The 18,190-nt window shown below is 42.9% G+C and overlaps 1 protein-coding gene across 2 annotated transcripts; it reads left to right on the top strand.

The window, feature by feature from the left end:
- The first annotated feature begins 260 nt into the window (after positions 1-260).
- BABAM1 (BRISC and BRCA1 A complex member 1) lies at positions 261-17,835 on the top strand. Of its 2 annotated transcripts, none has more exons than XM_068122817.2 (8): positions 261-600; positions 7,543-7,601; positions 11,806-11,926; positions 12,230-12,320; positions 13,911-13,935; positions 14,148-14,274; positions 14,539-14,610; positions 14,703-17,835. In XM_068122817.2, the coding sequence occupies exons 1-8, from the start codon at positions 397-399 to the stop codon at positions 14,895-14,897; spliced, it is 894 nt and encodes a 297-aa protein (XP_067978918.1). In that variant the 5' UTR covers positions 261-396; the 3' UTR covers positions 14,898-17,835. The 2 variants fall into 2 exon arrangements, with proteins under 2 accessions (XP_067978918.1, XP_067978919.1); XM_068122818.2 differs by having other exon boundaries at positions 327-600; positions 12,230-12,305.
- The last annotated feature ends 355 nt before the right edge of the window (positions 17,836-18,190 follow it).

Raw genomic sequence — 18,190 nt, 5'->3', positions numbered from 1 at the left:
AACGTATTCCTGCCACGATCTGAGCTTTCTTCACTGGAGAAACATTGCCTTGGGCCATGCAGTGAATACAGTCCTTACCAACGAGGTTCCAATACAGTAAGGGAAGACAAATAAGCAATGCTGCACGTGTTGTTATTTAGAAAATTCAGTCATTTCAGTAATATATAGTAAAACGCAGAACCACAGGACCGCAACCAACAGTTCGATGTTCAGCTCCATGGCGGTATAGTTACAACGGTTTCGCTGAAGGGATAATAACCACGTCTTTTATATATTGTTCTACTCCTCAAGTTGTCTTTTCCTTAGTACTGTATAGTAAAAGAAAAGGTTTCCTTTAATTTCGAGTGACATAAACTGCTGTGGTGAAAATTCATTTATGAACGTCGAGAAAGCAACATGGAAGTAAATGGGTCCCAGGTTTCAATCTCGCAGTCGGGTGAGTCACTACCCCGGGTTCGGCTGGCAGTGGCAGAAATAGATGAAGAAAACAGCCGGAAAGAAACCTCCGAGAGTGAGGAGATGGTCGAAGATGATGAGGAGGATGTGTCGGTGGAATGTGAACGCATAAGAACACCTCGAGTCAACTGTCCGGAGAAGCTGGTTAGTTCGATAATAATACAGTACGTGAATTACTTGTCATGCCTGCAGAAACGCATCTTGCCATTTTGATCTACGCGAATCTATATATGCCACCGTTGGGTCTTTTAACGTCTACCATAAAATCTAATGCAGTAATACTAAGCAATAGTAATACAAGCATTGACAACGTTGAAACGCACAAAATTTCGTTTGGAGATTTCAAATCAACATCAAAACCAGGTTGTTTAATTTGTTTATATGGTATTTAAAGGGGAATCAAAATGCTATGAAAATCGGTTCGGCAAATGCATTTCATAATATACTCCGTGGCTCTGCGTAAAAAAGGCAGTTTATATATCGTAACATTTCTCTTCAGTTTTACAGATGAAATTATTTCTTAAGTTAATTCAAAGTGAAGTCACCGTTGGTACAATTGGCATATATTACATTGACAGGCTATCTGCTGGAATTTAGGGCAGTTCCTGTGACTTGTCGGAGTCTCCTGAAACTTTTGGGAGTTTCTTGGGTTCAGTGTTCTCCTGAAACTCGCAGAAGTCTCATGGGATTAAAAGCGGCTTCAGGGATTTATGGATGTCTCGGAGGATTAAGAGCAATTCCTGGGAATTACAGTGGACCCCTGGGACTTGCAGACATCTTCTGTGATTAAGAACGGTCTCCCGGTGTCCCAGGGGCACAGATAATATCTCCCAGAAGGAAAAGCATGTCTCCCACATTCACATGATATCTAAATTACACACGAGCATTAATTTTTTAAATAATGTATGTCGAGGCTTGTGGAAGAGCAAGAATACAGATCAGAGCAGAAGGAATACAGTGTAAAGCGGGGAAACACACCGACACCATGGTATAGTGACATGACAGAGGGCACTTGGAGGTGAGGAGAAGCTTCCCCTAATGCTAATAATTTCCTCTTACTATTTGCAGGTACACAAAGTGGAGTTCGTGTATTGTCAGCAGATTCCGATATATATATATATTTTTTTTTTTTGTATACAAGATCGAGACTCGTGTAAGAGCTAACATTGATCACTAAAAGACAGACTGACACATAAAACATATGATAAAGGGAGCGGGAGACAAGATGGAGAGCAGGGACATCGGGAGATCTGTGGGAGGGAGAGGGCTTGGGGGGAGGAGGCATGGGAAGTGGGGGGGGGGGGGGGGGGGAGTAAAAAACACATGGACACTGCTCGGACTTCCAGGAAAGAAATCGGTATTTCGAAAAAGTGGATCTGGGGTGAATTAACTGCGGTAGAAAAGATCAAGGTTTTGGATGGCGGAAGATAAGAGATGGTGGTGAACAACTGTTTTAAAGACCTGGAGGGAGGAGTGGGATTGAAGAGAGTAAGGGAGTTTGTTCCAGAGGTGGGAGAAAAGAGGAATGAAAGAGTGAAGGTGAATAGAGAGTCTTGATTTTGGCAGTTTAACCATAAGGTTGCTGGCAGATCTTGTGCGACCTGTAGGAATATTTGGGGGACAGAGCACAGACAGAGCTGGGGGAGCAAGGCTGGAGAGAAGTCGGTGGAAGACAGAAAGACCACCAACCTGCCTGCAGTGAGTGAGTGAGAGGCCCTCAGAGTCAGCTTCATCGCGGGAGATTCCAATGATTCTGAAAGCTTTGGTTTCAACAGCGTGAAGCCGAGCTAGGTGTGAGGCAGGAACACCGGCTCAGAGGGGAGAACAGTATTCCATTGAGCTGCGGATGAAAGCCTTGTATGTGGTGAGGAGCTCAAGTGTGCCAAGGAAGGACTTAGCACGACGGAGCGATTATTTTCGACTGAGTCGACGCACACGTACGTCGGACATGATGGACACGGAGCACGATGGAGGATGCCCAGTCGGCGACTGGCTTTGGAGGCCAGCTTGGAAATGTGGTTTTCCCAGGAAAGATAGCAGATAGTGAGACCCAAAAGCTTGAGTGATAGAACTTCTTGGAGAGGATTGTTGAGAAAGTGGATGGGAGGGTTGTCCAGTCGGTCATTTCGGAGAGACATCGTGAGAGTGTGAGATTTGTCAGGATTGAAAGACATGTTCCACTTGTTTGCCCAGTCTGTGATTTTGTCCAGATCTGCAGAGAGTGAGGAGGCTGCAGACTGCCGATCTGAGGGATGAGGTATGGAGCGGCAGAGAGTGGAGTCATCAGCAAAGAGATAGAGAGGATTTTCCAGAGAGTCGGGGAGATCATTGATGAAGACCAGAAAAAGCACAGGACCCAGAATACTGCCTTGGGGAACTCCAGCCTGAACAGGAAGGGGAGATGAGAAAAAACCATTCAGTGCCACACATTGACTACGACCAGAGAGAAGTCCGCAAGCCATGCGATACGCGATTTAGTCAAGATAGCCCCATTTTATTTAACGTGCTATGGACAACTAAAGACAAATTGTTTTCAGTCAGAATCTACCTGAGAACGAAATCCTCAAGAATACTCGAATCGACTTCGGAGTTCGATGCTTGATCACAACGTCTACTAAGGAAAGCCGCAATCCAAAGGTGATCTCAAAATAGCAATAACTGACAAAATCCGTTGAATCACTGCAGCCGAATATGTCAGAGTAATAAACCATTTTGCCCATCGAATCCAAGTGTGCCTGTGGTCGAGCGGACGACACCTGGAGCACTGTTCTCGAATTTAATTTGAGTAAACGATATTAAAGATATCCATCTGAAACTTTACACGGTGATCATGCATCATGTGAGTAAATGTGTACCAAAGAAAGTGTCTTTTTAAATCAAAACGAAAAAATGTTTGTTAAATTGTATGGGTACCCTTTTTGTGGTCATCCATTATTTACCACAATTTCATGTGCAGCTTATGGCTGCTGATTGCATCATTGCTGGGAGTGCTGCTGATGCAGGGCCCCCTGTAGGTTATGGCAGGAATTTGGAATTTGGTCAAGGTGCCGGTGATAGCTCACCTACTCTTCACGGAGGACACCATGGGATCTATAACGTCCACCAACTAATGCTGGCAGATAGGACACCTAGTTGAACTTACATCCGAAGGACAGCACACACATTGATGAATGAACCTGCCTATGAGACATCAGGATGACAGTTTATAGCTGGGTTAGGTTTCAAACCCAGGCTAGACTCAGAGGCTATTGTGCATACCTCGAGGCCTTCCTGTCAATCCAACCCTGATATTTGACAGTAGTTTTACATGTCAAATTGTAGCACACTTGAATTGCTTCTTTCTATATGTCTAGAAATGTCTAGAAATGTCAAGAAAGACATTAGAAAGACATTTATGTCTAGAAAGACATCTATGTCTAGAAAGACATATAGAAAGGCCGCCCCGGCCTGCTGACGGGGCCGGCCGTGCCTTCAACCCGAAGGTGGAGGTGGAGCGTGGCCTGACATGAGCGTGGAGCCTGACCGGGCACACGTGGCGTGGTGCTGACTGGGCCCCCGCAGCCATGATGCCCCCCACCCCCCCGCCCCCCCTTAGAATTTCCATGTTTTAAACGTTCCCAGTGTGTACCCTGGATTAGAATAGGTACATCGTATCCCTGCGTGTCGTAAGAGACGACTAAGAGGGTTGGCGTCAGGAAGGGCATCCGGCCATAAAAACATTGCCTCAAAAAGAGAACCATGACAATTACAACTACATATGGGAAGGGTCCAGCCCGAAATGGAGATCGGTTTCTGAGGTTTGGGACATGGAATGTAGGGACAATGACAGGGAGATCAGGAGAAGTGGTGGAAGTATTGGTCAGAAGAAGAGTGGACATATGTTGTGTGCAAGAGACGAGATGGAAGGGAAGTGGTGTGAGAATGGTGAAGGGTAGGCAGGGACAGAAATACAAGTTTGTGTGGCAAGGGTACCCGGAGGGCGTGAATGGTGTTGGTGTCCTGTTTTCTGAGGAGTTTGTAGACAGTGTGGTGAGTGTGACTAGAGTGAGTGATAGGTTGATGATGGTGAAAATGATGATTGGAAAGCTCTTGGTGAACGTCATCTCGGGATATGCTCCGCAGGTTGGTCGGAGCGATGAAGAGAAGGACAAGTTCTGGTGTGCGATAGAGAAGCTGATGGAAAACGTGAAAGATAAGGAAGTTGTTGTGGTGGGAGGAGACCTGAATGGACATGTGGGAAGGAGTATGGATGGTTTTGAGGGAGTTCATGGGGGTTACGGATATGGTGTGAGAAATGGAGAAGGTGAAAGGATTTTGGAGTTTGCTGATGGAGCTCATTTGTTGATTTGTAATACTCGGTTCCAGAAAAAGGATAATAAGCTTGTTACAGACACGTCAGGTGGGTCGACGACAACCGTTGACTACCTGATGGTGCGTAGGCGAGATAGGGGGCACCTCCGGGACACAAAGGTGATCCCGGGGGAGGAGGCTGTTTCACAGCACCACTTGGTTGTCTGCGACATAAGGGTGAAAGGTGCGAGGAGAGCTCGGCGGGTGAAGTACCAACCGAGAATGAAGGTGTGGAGGTTGAAAGAGGTGACAGTAAGGGAGGCATTAAAAGAGAGGCTGAGTAGGGTAGAGGATGATGTGGTTGAGCTTGAAAGTGGTTGGATGTCAATGAAAGCTAGTCTGTTGGGAGCCGTTGGTGAGGTATGTGGATGGACAAAAGGACCACCGAGGCACTCGGAAACATGGTGGTGGGATGATGAAGTTGGAAAGAGGATTGACGAGAAGAGGAAGAAGTTCAAGGAGTGGCAGAAGGCGAAGGGTACGGGAGCAGAAACAGCAGAGCATGAAAGTTATAAGGCAGCCAAGAAGGCTGCAAAGAAAGAGGTAGCAAAGGCGCTGGAAGCATGGACGAAAATGTTCGGAGAACGCTTGGATTCGGAAGAGGGTCAGAGAGCAGTATTCAGGATTGCAAGGCAGATAGCGAAAGAGAGGTGTGATGTGATGGGGGTGAGTTGCTTGAAGGATGAAGTGGGACAAATCTTTGTGGACCCAGATGGAATTAAAGGAAGATGGAAAAGATATATGGAAATGCTGTTGAATACAGAGAATGAATGGGATGGCAACATAGAGAGTAACCCAGTTTTAGGACCGGCAGAGAGGATAACTGAGAAGGAAGTTGAGGAAGCGATAAAAGCAATGAAGAGTAGAAAAGCGGGAGGGCCGACGGGAGTTGTGGGAGATTTTTTTTTTTTGGGATTCGGAAGAGGGTCAGAGAGCAGAGAGCTGCCTTCAACATATTTCCATGTTTTAAACGTTGTTGAAGGCAGCAGGAAGTTGGGGTGTGAAGAGAATGACAGAGATCTGTAATCTGGTGGTGAAAGAAGGCCGCATTCCAGTGGATTGGGAACTGAGTACCCTCGTCCCTCTATACAAGGGGAAAGGTGACCCTCTAGAGTGTGGCTCGTACCGAGTGATAAAGTTATTGGAGCATGGAATGAAGGTATTGGAAAGGGTGTTGGAGAGGAGGATAAGGAAGAAAGTGAAGATCGACAAAATGCAGTTTGGATTTATGCCAGGAAGAGGAACGACAGACACACTTTTTATTGTGAGGCAGTTGCAGGAGAAGTACATGGAGAAGAGGAAGAAGTTGTTTCTTGGGTTTGTTGATCTGGAGAAAGCATTCGATAAGGTTCCACGTGAAGTAGTGACATGGGCATTGAGGAAGTTAGGAGTTGAGGAATGGTTGATCAGAGTAGTGATGGCAATGTACAAAAGAGCGCGCACAGCTGTAAGGACGAAGGACGGGAACAGTGGTGAGTTTGAGGTGAAGGTGGGAGTGCATCAGGGGTCGGTACTAAGTCCACTACTATTTGTAGCTGTGATGGAGGTGCTGGCTCAGAACGTAAAGGAGGGTTTACCGTGGGAGTTGTTGTATGCAGATGATCTGGTGTTGATTGCGGAAAGTATGGATGGACTGAAGGAAAAGATGAACAAGTGGAAAGAATGTATGGAGACAAAAGGTCTGAAGGTGAATATCGGAAAGACGAAGGTGATGGCAAGTGGTAAAGCATGTGGTGAGGTGGAAAGAACTGGGAAGTGGCCCTGTGCTGTGTGCAGGAAGGGTGTCGGAGTGAACTCCATTCAATGTACAATGTGTGCTGAGTGGGTTCATCAAAAATGTAGTGGTCTGAGAGGGTCATTAACCAGTGTGGCAGCTACATTCAAATGTAAGGTGTGCACAGAGGGAGCTGCAGATGGAGGAAATGTTGAGTTGGATCTTGGAGACGGTGTGAAGCTGGAAGGTGTGAAAACATTTTGCTACCTCGGAGACATGCTGAATGGAGAAGGTGGATCAGACTCGGCAACGGTTGCTAGAGTGAGATGTGCATGGAAGAAGTTTCGGGAACTGAGTGGCGTGCTGATGAGGAGGGGAGTGTCGTTGAAGGTGAAGGGAAAGGTGTATGCTGCATGTGTGAGAAGTGTTATGATTTATGGGAGCGAGACATGGGTAATGAACGTAGAGCAGCAACGACGGTTGGAAAGGGTGGAAATGCGAATGGTTCGATGGATGTGCGGAGTATCGTTGAGAGAGAGGAAGACAAATGATGAATTGCGAAAAATGATGGGAATAGAGCCTGTGATTGATGTTGTGAAGAGGAACAGGTTGAGATGGTTTGGTCATGTGTTGAGGAAGGATGAAAGTGACTGGTTGAGAAGAGTGATGGAAATGAATGTAGAAGGAAGTAGAGGACGGGGAAGACCGAGAAAGACTTGGCCAAAGATGGTGGAAGAAGAAATGCGGGCAAGGGGGTTAACAAGGAGAGATGCAGAAAATAGGGCAAAATGGAGAAGATTGTCATGGGGACCGCAAGGCTAACCCCCGCTCTAGCAGGGAAAATGGCCTTTAAAATGCATGTTGTTGTTGTTGTTGTGTTGTATATGTCTAAGGAGAAGTATTTCCATACTGCCTGTTCCCAATATCCCTATCACTTATCCATTCATTTACATTATGTCACAAACACAAATGAAGAAACAAATGCCTTTTTAAAGCCTTTTGCCCACTTGCTGTCTGCACAGGTTCTGTGTGTGGAGCTGTTTCAAGAAAATACACTTGTAGAATATGACCTACCAAAAGGGTGAGTGCGTGTATAGATGCTTTGGAAACTAATTCATGGTGATGTACAAGTGTCAATAATTTAAAAGGTATGTTCTCATTTAAACGACTCTGTGATAAATCATGTGGCACTGTTATGACCTTGAAATCAGGAAGTTGAGAATTTCCATCATTGTTTGAATATGTACAGCACTGGATTTATTTGACCACATTTTATGGAACAACAAAACGTTTCTAAATTTTGGGTTTCACAAGTTGACGCAGAAACATTGAAGCAATGTGAATGCTTTGTTACCCCACGCGCATGAACCAAGAAGTGGGGTTAAGCAATTGGTTCACTTTGTCTGTCTGTAGGGTGTCATAAAGGACGCAAACAACAGGCATGAACTAGAACGGCACTCAGTAGAGAGCATACCTCCGCCTGGATGGCCATATCACTCAATGGTGAAGAATCACTTACAAAATTCTACTCGTTGGATCTGGATCCAGATCTTCACCGAAATTGAATATATTCTTCCTTGTCACACACACAACCTATCCAACAAGTTTTGTCCAAATCCATTCATAACTTTTTGAGATATCTTGCTATGTATCGTTTTCCCTATCTCCGAATGGTGAAGAATCACTTAAAAAATTAAATAATTCTCATATCCGAATCCATATTCAGATCTTCACCAAGATCGAATCGAATCGTCCTTGTCAGACACCCAACCGGTCCATCAAGTTTCGTCCAAATCTGTCCACAACTTTTTGGGATATCCTGCCATGTATCGTTTTTGGCCCTATCTCCCACTGGTGAAGAATCACTTCAAAAATTCTAGTACCCGGATCCGAATCCGGATCTCCACCAAAATCTAATCATTTCGTCCTTGTCGCATACGCCAAATCTCTGCCAAATTTCGTCCGAATCCGTCCACAACTTTTTGAGATATTTTGTTCACAAATGGACAGACAGACAGGGGTGAAAACATAACCACCATCCACCTTTGGTCGCGGAGGTAATAACTTAAATGTAACTTAACACACTTAAATGTGATAAACAAGGTGGTGTAAAATATTCTGCAGCAACAGCGATAAACTTATGAAAAAATCTTCTTCTTTTTTCCTATAACCTTTAAAATCTGTATCTAAATTAAATTATATACTTGAACACTGTAGAGTTTGGTCTCAACTGTCTACAGGACATTCTCCCAGAAGGATATTTTATATCAATTGAATTCTATACTTGAACACTGAAGAACACAAATCACATTATTGGTACTTTCAAAACCTTCCATTGAGCAGTATTTGGAGAAAATATTATGAATTTTTTCGTCATAATCACCAATCAAATTTGGTCCACACAGTTAGGGATAGGGGTGGATTTGCTGCTGATAGGAAGTAGGGAAGATGGGAGGGCTGGGAGAGTGGGAAGGGGGGGTGGGGGTGGAAACTGAGAAGGGGCAGGATGAGGGGAGAGCAGATTGGGGGGGGTGGTACTAACATGGATGGGTTTCATACCATGAATGGACCTGAAGAGGTAATTATTGTCGTGTGCTCACACCCTTTACAATAGTGATGCCTCAGGATTCCCAGACTGAATAACCTGCGACAGACTTCATGAATGGGGTGGTGGTGAGGTTGTTTTTGGTTGAAGGCGTGGAGGAAAATTTGGCTGCAAGTGAAAGAGAAGGCTGGATGAACTAAGCGTTTAGGAGTGAGGAGGTTTTGGGAAACGAGCCTCGTTAAAGAGAAAAGCAAGATATTTTGGTGAAGAAGAAGAATGAATGTGTTGTTCCTGATGGAGGCATTTTGAAATACATTTTGGAAGCGTTCCTTATGTTATGAAGAGCTTTTTTAAGGAAGAGAAACGTTTTATTTAGTGAAGATCCAGTTTGGGGATATTGAAAAGAAGAAGGGATGAGGAAATGAGTAACAGCACTGAAATAAGAGTTTGGAATTTTTTCCCCAATGTTGTTGTTGTTGTTGTTGGTTGTTGGGTTATAGATTGAGCTAAGGGATCAAAAGTAACAATGCCTGGGATAAAAGAAGCGAAAATGGGGCAAAAAACAGAGGGGAAGCACACTCAACTATCACAACTCGGGACATAAATTAAACGATTCAACACAAAATGGGACAGCAAATTTGACAAAAAACATGAACATCAACACAGGAATGACTAGAACGGCACTTGGAAGAGCGCATACCTCCATTAGGCTGAACATTTATATTTATTTATTTTTGTATACCAAGTCGAGGCTCGTATAACAGCTAACACTTAGAACATATAATAAAGAGACTGGGAGACAAGATGGGGAGAGAAAGGGAAGCACAACAACAGTAGAGAACAGGGACATCAGGAGATCTGGGGAAGGGAGAGGGCAGGGGCAAATGAATGGGGCAACAAGGGCAGCACGGTATAAACAAATGAATGTATGGACAAATGGACACCACTAGGACTTTCAGGAAAGAAAACGGAATTTGAAAAAGGTGGATTTGGGGTGTATTATGGGGGTAGAAAAGATCAATGTTTTGGATGGGGGAAGATAAGAGATGGTGGTGAACAGCTGTTTTGAAGACCTGGAGGGAGGAGTGGGATTGAAGAGAGTGTTGGAGTTTGTTCCAGAAGCGGGGAAAAAGAGGAATGAAAGAGTGAAGGTGAGCAGAGAGCCTTGATTTTGGCAGTTCAGTAATATATAGTAAAACACAGAACCGCAGGACCGCAACCAACAAGAAGATGGTTGCTGGCAGATGTGTGTCCTGCAGGAATATTTGGGGGATCAGAGCACAGACAGAGCAGGGGGAGCTAGGCCAGAGAGGAGTTAGAAGACAGAAAGACGACCAACCTGGCTGTGGTGATAAAGTGAAAGGCCCTCAATATCAACTTCATCGCTGGAGATACTAATGATTCTAAAAGCCTTGGTTTCTACAGCGTGAAGCCGAGCTAGGAGTGAGGCAGGAGCACCAACCCATAGGGGAGAGCAGTACTCCATCAAGCTGTAGATGAAAGCTTTGTATGTGTTGAGAAGCTCAGTTGTATCAAGGAAGTAGTTTATGTTTCATATCGCACTGATAGGCCGGATCTGGATCCAGACCTGAACCTGAACCTAAATCTAATCTGCTTGTTCTCGTCACTTACCCAACTGATCCACCTAGTTTTGTCATAATCCGTCCACAACTTTTTGAGATATTGTGTTATACATATTGATCCACTTGTTATACATATTTGAGATATTGTGTTATACATTTGAGATATTGTGTTATAAAAAAAAAAAAATTATATATATATATGTATATATACACAAAGAATTAAGTTAAGCACCCCCCCCCCGTTATTTTACAACCTCGCACATTACAAGTTTGTTGTCGTCAAAACAGTGTAATATACCCATGATATTGCTATATTTTCTGGAGAAGTGATATTATGGTCACATAAAAACATAACAATCATGCCGTTTTCAATATTTTATTCTGAATAATTTAAGGTGAAATTTTTTGGGAATTTTAGGCATATTTTCACCTCAATTTAAGTATGGAGCTATAGGTCCATCACGGACAGTGTGGATGACGTTTATGTTTTCTAACGTACAGTCATTGTTCTGAGAAGACCTCTAGCGATCTTTGCGTCAATAACGTGTGTAGGACCCACGTGATCGGATCACTGACTCAACCAATCACTTTTTTTCACTTTGATCACTCAATTTCATCAATGGATAATTGCTAATGTCATACCAATCATTATTTGATCTCACATACCTTAGAATATATGCCAATGTATACATATACACAAAGAATATATATTAGGGGGTGCTTACCTTAATTCGTTGTGTAGGGGTGCTTAACTTAATTCTTTGTGTATATATATCGGTTTTAGCCCTGTCACTTAATGGTGAAGAATCACTTTTAAAATTCACTTTAAAAATTCTCTGATCTGGATCAAGATTAGAATCTTCACTAAAATTGTATCAATTCTTCCTTGTTACACACCTAATCTGTCCACCACGATTCTTCCGAATCAGTCCACAACTTTTTGAGGAATTATGTTATATAAATCGTTTTTGGTGCAAATTTACTTTTTTTTCTAAACAAAATCATTTGAGAGGTGCAAAAGATTTTGAGGTGGACATGATTCACTGTACTATAACCTTTAAACGTACAAGGTAAATGTGTACAAGGTAAATCATAAAGCTTAGAATGCTGCTTTAATCCAGCAGGATGTTAATTGTCATTGTTGTCTTGTATTGCAGAAGAATGTGCGACTGGTGGCATGCCATCCAGAGAGCCGTGGAGATGTTCCTGAAAACCAAAAACCGTATAAACTCTGAGCACACGTACTCCCTCATTCTGCTTGGCGATACACCAACCTGGGTACAATATTTCTGATGTAATCATTGTAGTTATTGTATTGATCAAATAGTTTAATTGCTTTTCCCTTATTACTGTCATAGATCTGTTTTTGTTTTTTACATGGTTCCACCACGGCGGTGCATAAGGTTGTTAGCTGTCAAATTATTGCTGGTAATATGTGAGAGGTGCAATCATCTGATCAAACGACCGACGTAGTTCTTTAAATATGAATGTGTTTACTTTTCACATGATGGTAGCGGTGGTATTGCTGATTAAAGTGGATGTACAAATGCTTCAGAACTTCCTTTCTCTGTTGCCGCTCAGGTGTGCGGCCCAAGTTCTGACCCCCTGGAAGTGCATCGCTTCTTGTCTGGAGAAGACATGAGAGGGAGTGGGGAAGGTGACAATCGGATTTGTATCCTTTTACTTAAATTTATTCCTTCATTCAGGAATTTATCTCAATATTTATTTATTCATTCACTTAACTATTGATGTATTTATTTTGATCATTCATTCGCTTCATCGTTCGTTTTTTGAAATACAGTAGAGTATTGTTATGTCGGTGGGGTAAAGGAATATCTAGTCAGGTAGATCTGAATAGGTAACATGCTTTTACTGTCGGGGTAGGGAATCAACCCTGTAATAAGTTCTTATGTTCTAGGCGGGTTGTCGGGTAAGAGTATACCTGTGAACGTACCAGGATGTTAGAGTGTTAGATAGTGTAGGGATTAAGATAACAGCCCTTGTGTGTCACACCTGGTAATCAAACTTTTGTCCCTTATGGCAATGCATACCCATATAAACACTTAGGCCCTGTAATGCACACAGTAATTAAATTCCCTTCCCTGACAAGGACTTCGGAAGAAAACGGGCAGGGGGGCCAGTTCGGGGCACCGCCGCATGGGCCGCAGCCAGCTACACCTCCGGCAGGCCTAGGAACATAGAGTGACACGAGCTATCACCACGCTACAGGGAACGAGTGATTGGTTGGCGCGGAAGGCGCTAATCTCCAGCCAATCAGGGCGAGCAATACCAGGTGGGAGGGACTCGGCCAATGAGAGGACGCCAGCAAGAGGGAACATCGGAGGAGAGTGGACGCAAGGTGATAAAAGGGGTTGCACGACATCTTGCGCAGCTCTAGTTTTTGGGTTCTTCGCTGCCTCTTGTGCTGCACGTGCCTCCCTGGCTGTCTTGACGCTGCACGACGTCTTTGCTCTCTGCGCTTCCCTTCTTGGTCTTGAGAGGTCCTGGTGGTCGTTGGTTCACCATCTGCGTGGTGCTTGGAGCGGTCCTCGGTGCTTTCGGTGCTGTGGACGGGTGGGACCTCGTGTGCGAACGGAGAGGGCGTTGGCTCGGTCCTAGCAAAGCGTGCGAGGCGAATGGAGGGTTCCTCCACGCCGGAGGTTGGAGCCAAGTGATGACAAGACGACCACAGATAAGGCCGCACACCACTTACACACCATAACAAACGTTTTATTTTCCTTAATTAGTATTCCCTCGTCTCGTATCCAAAATCTGTCATGTGGGGACGTCCAGATTAGGATATTTATTACCGGCGCGTGCTTTTTCTGTCCCACCATCCTTGCAAATAAACCCTTATATTATTTTCTGTATATATATCTGAACGCAGTTTCCGTGTGGTTGATTTAATAGGTATGACTGCAGGGCTTTTTCACCGCCTCCCTCCATCCCGCGCACTTTGGTGTAGCTTTTTGTTTCTGCAGTCCGCCATTGAGTTTTTGCCTCAGGGGCTAAGGCCTTCGCAATCGGCTTCCGTGACCATCTGATTTTAATCAAAGGCGGCCGCACGACAGTATTTTATTTTTGCTCCTTCTTTTGCTTGTTCATGTGTTTAATAGATCCATATTATTTGTTTATTCATTCATTTGTTCTTATTTTAAACATGATGTTGATGGTATGCACCTTTTGTGTTGGCTTGTTTTGAGATCTTAATCTAAATTTCCTGAAACGTGTGATGAATTGTTTCCTCTTGACCTAATCTTAGCTCTGGATGCTCTGCTTCAACTAATGTAAGTCCTTCTCAAGGTGGAATAGTTTCCTTTATTTCATTGATTTCCTTTTCTATTATGTGTCTTCTCATTGAGTGCCCATTTAGTTGTGTTGGGGATTCTTCACTTTGTCTTGCTGACGTGCATTTCAAAGCCCAAACTACACTATAATGAGATCATATTGCCAGAAGTTTAAAAACATTGTGGCCAAATTTGTTTGATCGTGGCTGTAGATCAGAGCGATTTGAACTTCCAGACATCGAGGCTGTAACTGATCTACCACCTCCATTTGTGGTTCGGGCTGTTTGCATCCTCTGTCAGCCACCCGTCCTCCCACTCGTCCTCTCTCCAGCTACACAGGTGATGCTTAAGCTTTATCATCTGTGAAATAGCTGTTCTTGAAGTTGTAAATTTATTTGAATAAACTGCATGCTATTTTCCACACATCAGACGCATTGTTGACACAGCATTATGCACCATATTTCCTCGTTCTTTCTCACTGCCGTTCTATTATCCCCGTGTATCAGTATGCCATCCAATAAGACATTGATTGCTCAAAGTTAGATTTTTTTAGCACTTTTGGTTGCCCATTTGTTTGACCCAGATCACTTTTTTTCCTTCCAGATATTGGTATCTTCTCCTTACTTTTTCTTTGACCTCGTGTATCTCACAAGTGAAACTCGACTACCTTCAATGGTATGTGTGTCTTTGAATCCGTTTTGTGCTTAATGTAATAATATCTTACATTATCATTTACCGTTGTTGCTGATATTCCTCCCTGAATTTAGGACCCTTTGCAAGTTGGTCGCTCTGACTGGCAGTGCCACTGTGTAGTGCAGGAGGCTGAAGACCTGACAACTGTTACACCTTCTGTGTGCATCTGTGGGGCTGTTTGCCGCACTCTCACACATCCTCTCCAACGCCCACCACCTGCAATTGCACTGCACAGTTTACCACCATCTCCCCCACTCACCCCACTATAGAGCCCAGATTCCAGTAGCCTTGGCCCAGATGTACAGAATGTGCGAGTGGAGAGAGAACGATAGTGTTAATATTGTAATTTTTAAAGATTGGTGTCCTCCTTGTTGAATGAAGATTTTACTCTTCCTATTAATAATTAGATGTAATCTCAATGTTATTAAAGCAGTTGTTTCAGTCACATTTTCTTTTATAACTTATTGCAAAAAGCTACAGAAATGGTAATTGTTCCTTGCTAATTTGCTTTGTTTTATATTTTTGAAGTGTTGATCTTAAACTTCTTGCACAGTCTCTTATTAGTTATGAGTTGATTGGTGGCATTTTTGTTACCATTCCAAATTTCCCTGAGGTTATTTAAGAGATGAGTACGGATTGTGGACTTTGAAGCACCTGTGGGCCATACAGGGTGTTTTGGACAGATTAACACTGCTTCCCCAGAAGGTCAATAGTGCACAGTTTTAAAATGGGGAAAACGAATAACCAGAAGTATTAATTTGGGAATTTATCTATTACTACTACGACAGTTACTACTACTTTATCGGCCCCAATTATTCCCACATTGTGGAGCAGACCGGGGAAGTTTTTTGGCCCAATTATTTCACGAACTGGTTGAACGTAGTGACAATGGAGCAGTAGGACCACAGTTGGATACAACAAGCAAGGAAATAAGGTAACAAAAGAGAGAGAGAGAAGAGGAATAAACAGTAACCTTAGTGGTATCAGGCATGAGTGAGGTAGATAATGCGGTAGAAACGATGTGACTATGGATAGTGAGTGACATAAGGTGGTGGTACACCACTTGCTTGAAGTCTTGGAGGGAAGAGTGCAATTGAACAATCAGGAAAGTAGTTCCACAAATGGGAGAAAAGAGGAATAAAGAGTGCAGTTGGGCAAAAAGCCTGCATTTTGAAAGTTTAGCCAGGAATGGGTTACTGGGAGAATGTGTGTTTACTGAGGGATCTGAGGAGGATTGTAGGGCTGAGAGAGCAGAGTAGAGGGGGCTTGACCGAAGGTAAGATAGTTAACAAAAAAAAACAACGATGTTGTGCATGATACTTGCAAAATCCAAATAAACAATAATTGCCATGGAAACAGCAATTTGGCAATCAAGTGTTTTACATTATTGAATCCTACCATTAATTTGCAATTGGTCACGGACTTTGACACCAATACAACATTTTATTACAGACCCTCGGCATCAAAAAGCTACATATATCGAACAAACAGTTTCAAATGGAGCACTGCCATTAGAGCATTTTAATTTCATAAGATGTGGCAATAAACAGGAATTGTTGCTCCCAGCTTGCCAGCTCGATGACAGAAGACGCCATTTGCATTTTTGCATCCTCCATCCCGACCCCGTTTAGAATTCAGTGTGGGCATGGGAAACTTGCTCGTGTTATAAATAACAAATTTGGTTGATACATTTTCTAGTTGCAGCCTAATAAGTGTTTTACATGTTTTGAGTGACCTTTACCTTTGACTAATTTTGACCAGATCTTATACGCATATACTACACATGCGTACAAATAGACTTTGTAAGTTACAATTTGATATCTTGAAATTTCTTGACATGTCAAAACAGTTAAATTGATTGTTCTGGTTTTTGATGATCCAATTCAGTGACAAAATGTACAAATTCTGTTCACATTTCAAGTCAATTGGATGGAAATTGACAATTTCATGCGACAATGACCTTTTACCCCAAAAATAATACGCTTCTAGCTTTTGATTGGTGAACCAATCCAGTGACCCAATATACAACTTATGTTCAAATTTCAAGTCAATCGGATGGAAATTGATGATTTTATTCGTCATTGACCTTAGATCTGTTGACTTCAAAAACAATAGGTTTGGAGCTTTTGTTTAACTTTCCCAGTTGCTTAAGTTTTGTTAAGAACAGTCTAGAATTGCGACCTGTAGGGGACTGGCAGAGAGAAACATATGGTACTCGAGCAACTAATATACTTGCAAATTTTTGATTTTGCAAGTAAAAAAACACGCCACCCACCTGTCTGCGAGGTGAGAGCATTGTGGAGATGCCAATAATGTTGAGAGCTTCAGAAACCACAGAATCCAAGAAAGGCAGATGTAATGCAGAACCGCAGTCCATAGGGGAGGACAAAGGCATTGTAGAAGTGTCTGTGACTGGCTTTGGAGGCCTATGTGATCGGCCCAGGAAAGGTCATGACTAATGCTGAGGCCAAGAAGTTGAAGCGACTGAACCTCTTCCAGTAGCTGACCATGGAAATTGAAGATTGGGTTTTATTTGTTTGACCATCCTTCCTGAATTGTGAACTGAAACTGAGATGTGTCCGGATTGAAAGACGTATTCCATGTAAATCAATTCCAGATCGGCAAAGAGTTAAATGAAGCAGCTGCTGTCTACCTGTCAATGGGAAGGTATATTATACTGTATGACATAGTGGATTCACATGCAAAAAAGAAATGCGTGTGCCAAAGCAACGGAGAAGTCAATAATACGAGGAACAAGACTGGGCCCAAAACACCTTCTTGGGGGATTCCAGCCTCCACTGGGAGAGCTGAGGAGAGAGTTCCATTGATTGCAACATGCTGACTGCACGAGTGGAGATCAGAAATCCAGGTATGATGGCAGCCTTGTATGCCATATGTAGCAAACATGGTAAGTAGAGAAGGATGCCAGATCAATTGGAGTTGAGTTGGGAAGGAATTTGTGATTTATTCCATGTTGCCAATTTAAATCGCTGACTCTTCATGTAAGACATTGTGACATTTTGAACATACACCGATTATTATATATAGTTTAAATGTCTGCATACGAGAGGCCTGATGTTGATCCTAGTTTTTCCTCTTCCTACTCTTTAATTCCCTTAATAATAGAATGTGTACAGACTCTTCACATGGAATGATGTAAAATACAGTATTCTGATGTAATAAATTTCTTTTTCTACTGAAAAGTAAGTTTTCCAAATTCTCATTGTTTTTTAATGTATTTATTCAATCCTTTATTAGTTTTCAGCCAAAATTGCAGCAGTGGATTTTGTCACTTGTTTTTTTCCTTTCTCCTCTTACTTTTTTTTTTTTTTAAACCCACCAAAGATTGATTCCTTCACTTGTTTTTTTGTTTTTATAACACACCATGGGGGTTGTTTCTAAAAGTGGATTCTTGAACTGCAATCCTTCGCTTGTATTTTTTACGGCGTAGCCCATAGGGCAAAGCCGTCTTGAACATCGTTTGTCCCTCTGTGTGTATGTCCCCTCAATCGTATACCAATCAGAGCTCGACGGGGTGATGTGATTACATCTGATGTCATTA

Source organism: Myxine glutinosa, chromosome 7 (assembly GCF_964187855.1).
Source record: "Myxine glutinosa chromosome 7, kmMyxGlut1.1, whole genome shotgun sequence".
NCBI lineage: Eukaryota > Metazoa > Chordata > Myxini > Myxiniformes > Myxinidae > Myxine > Myxine glutinosa.
The sequence above is the reverse complement of the archived record's forward strand: the minus strand, read 5'-3'. Positions and strand labels throughout refer to the sequence as shown.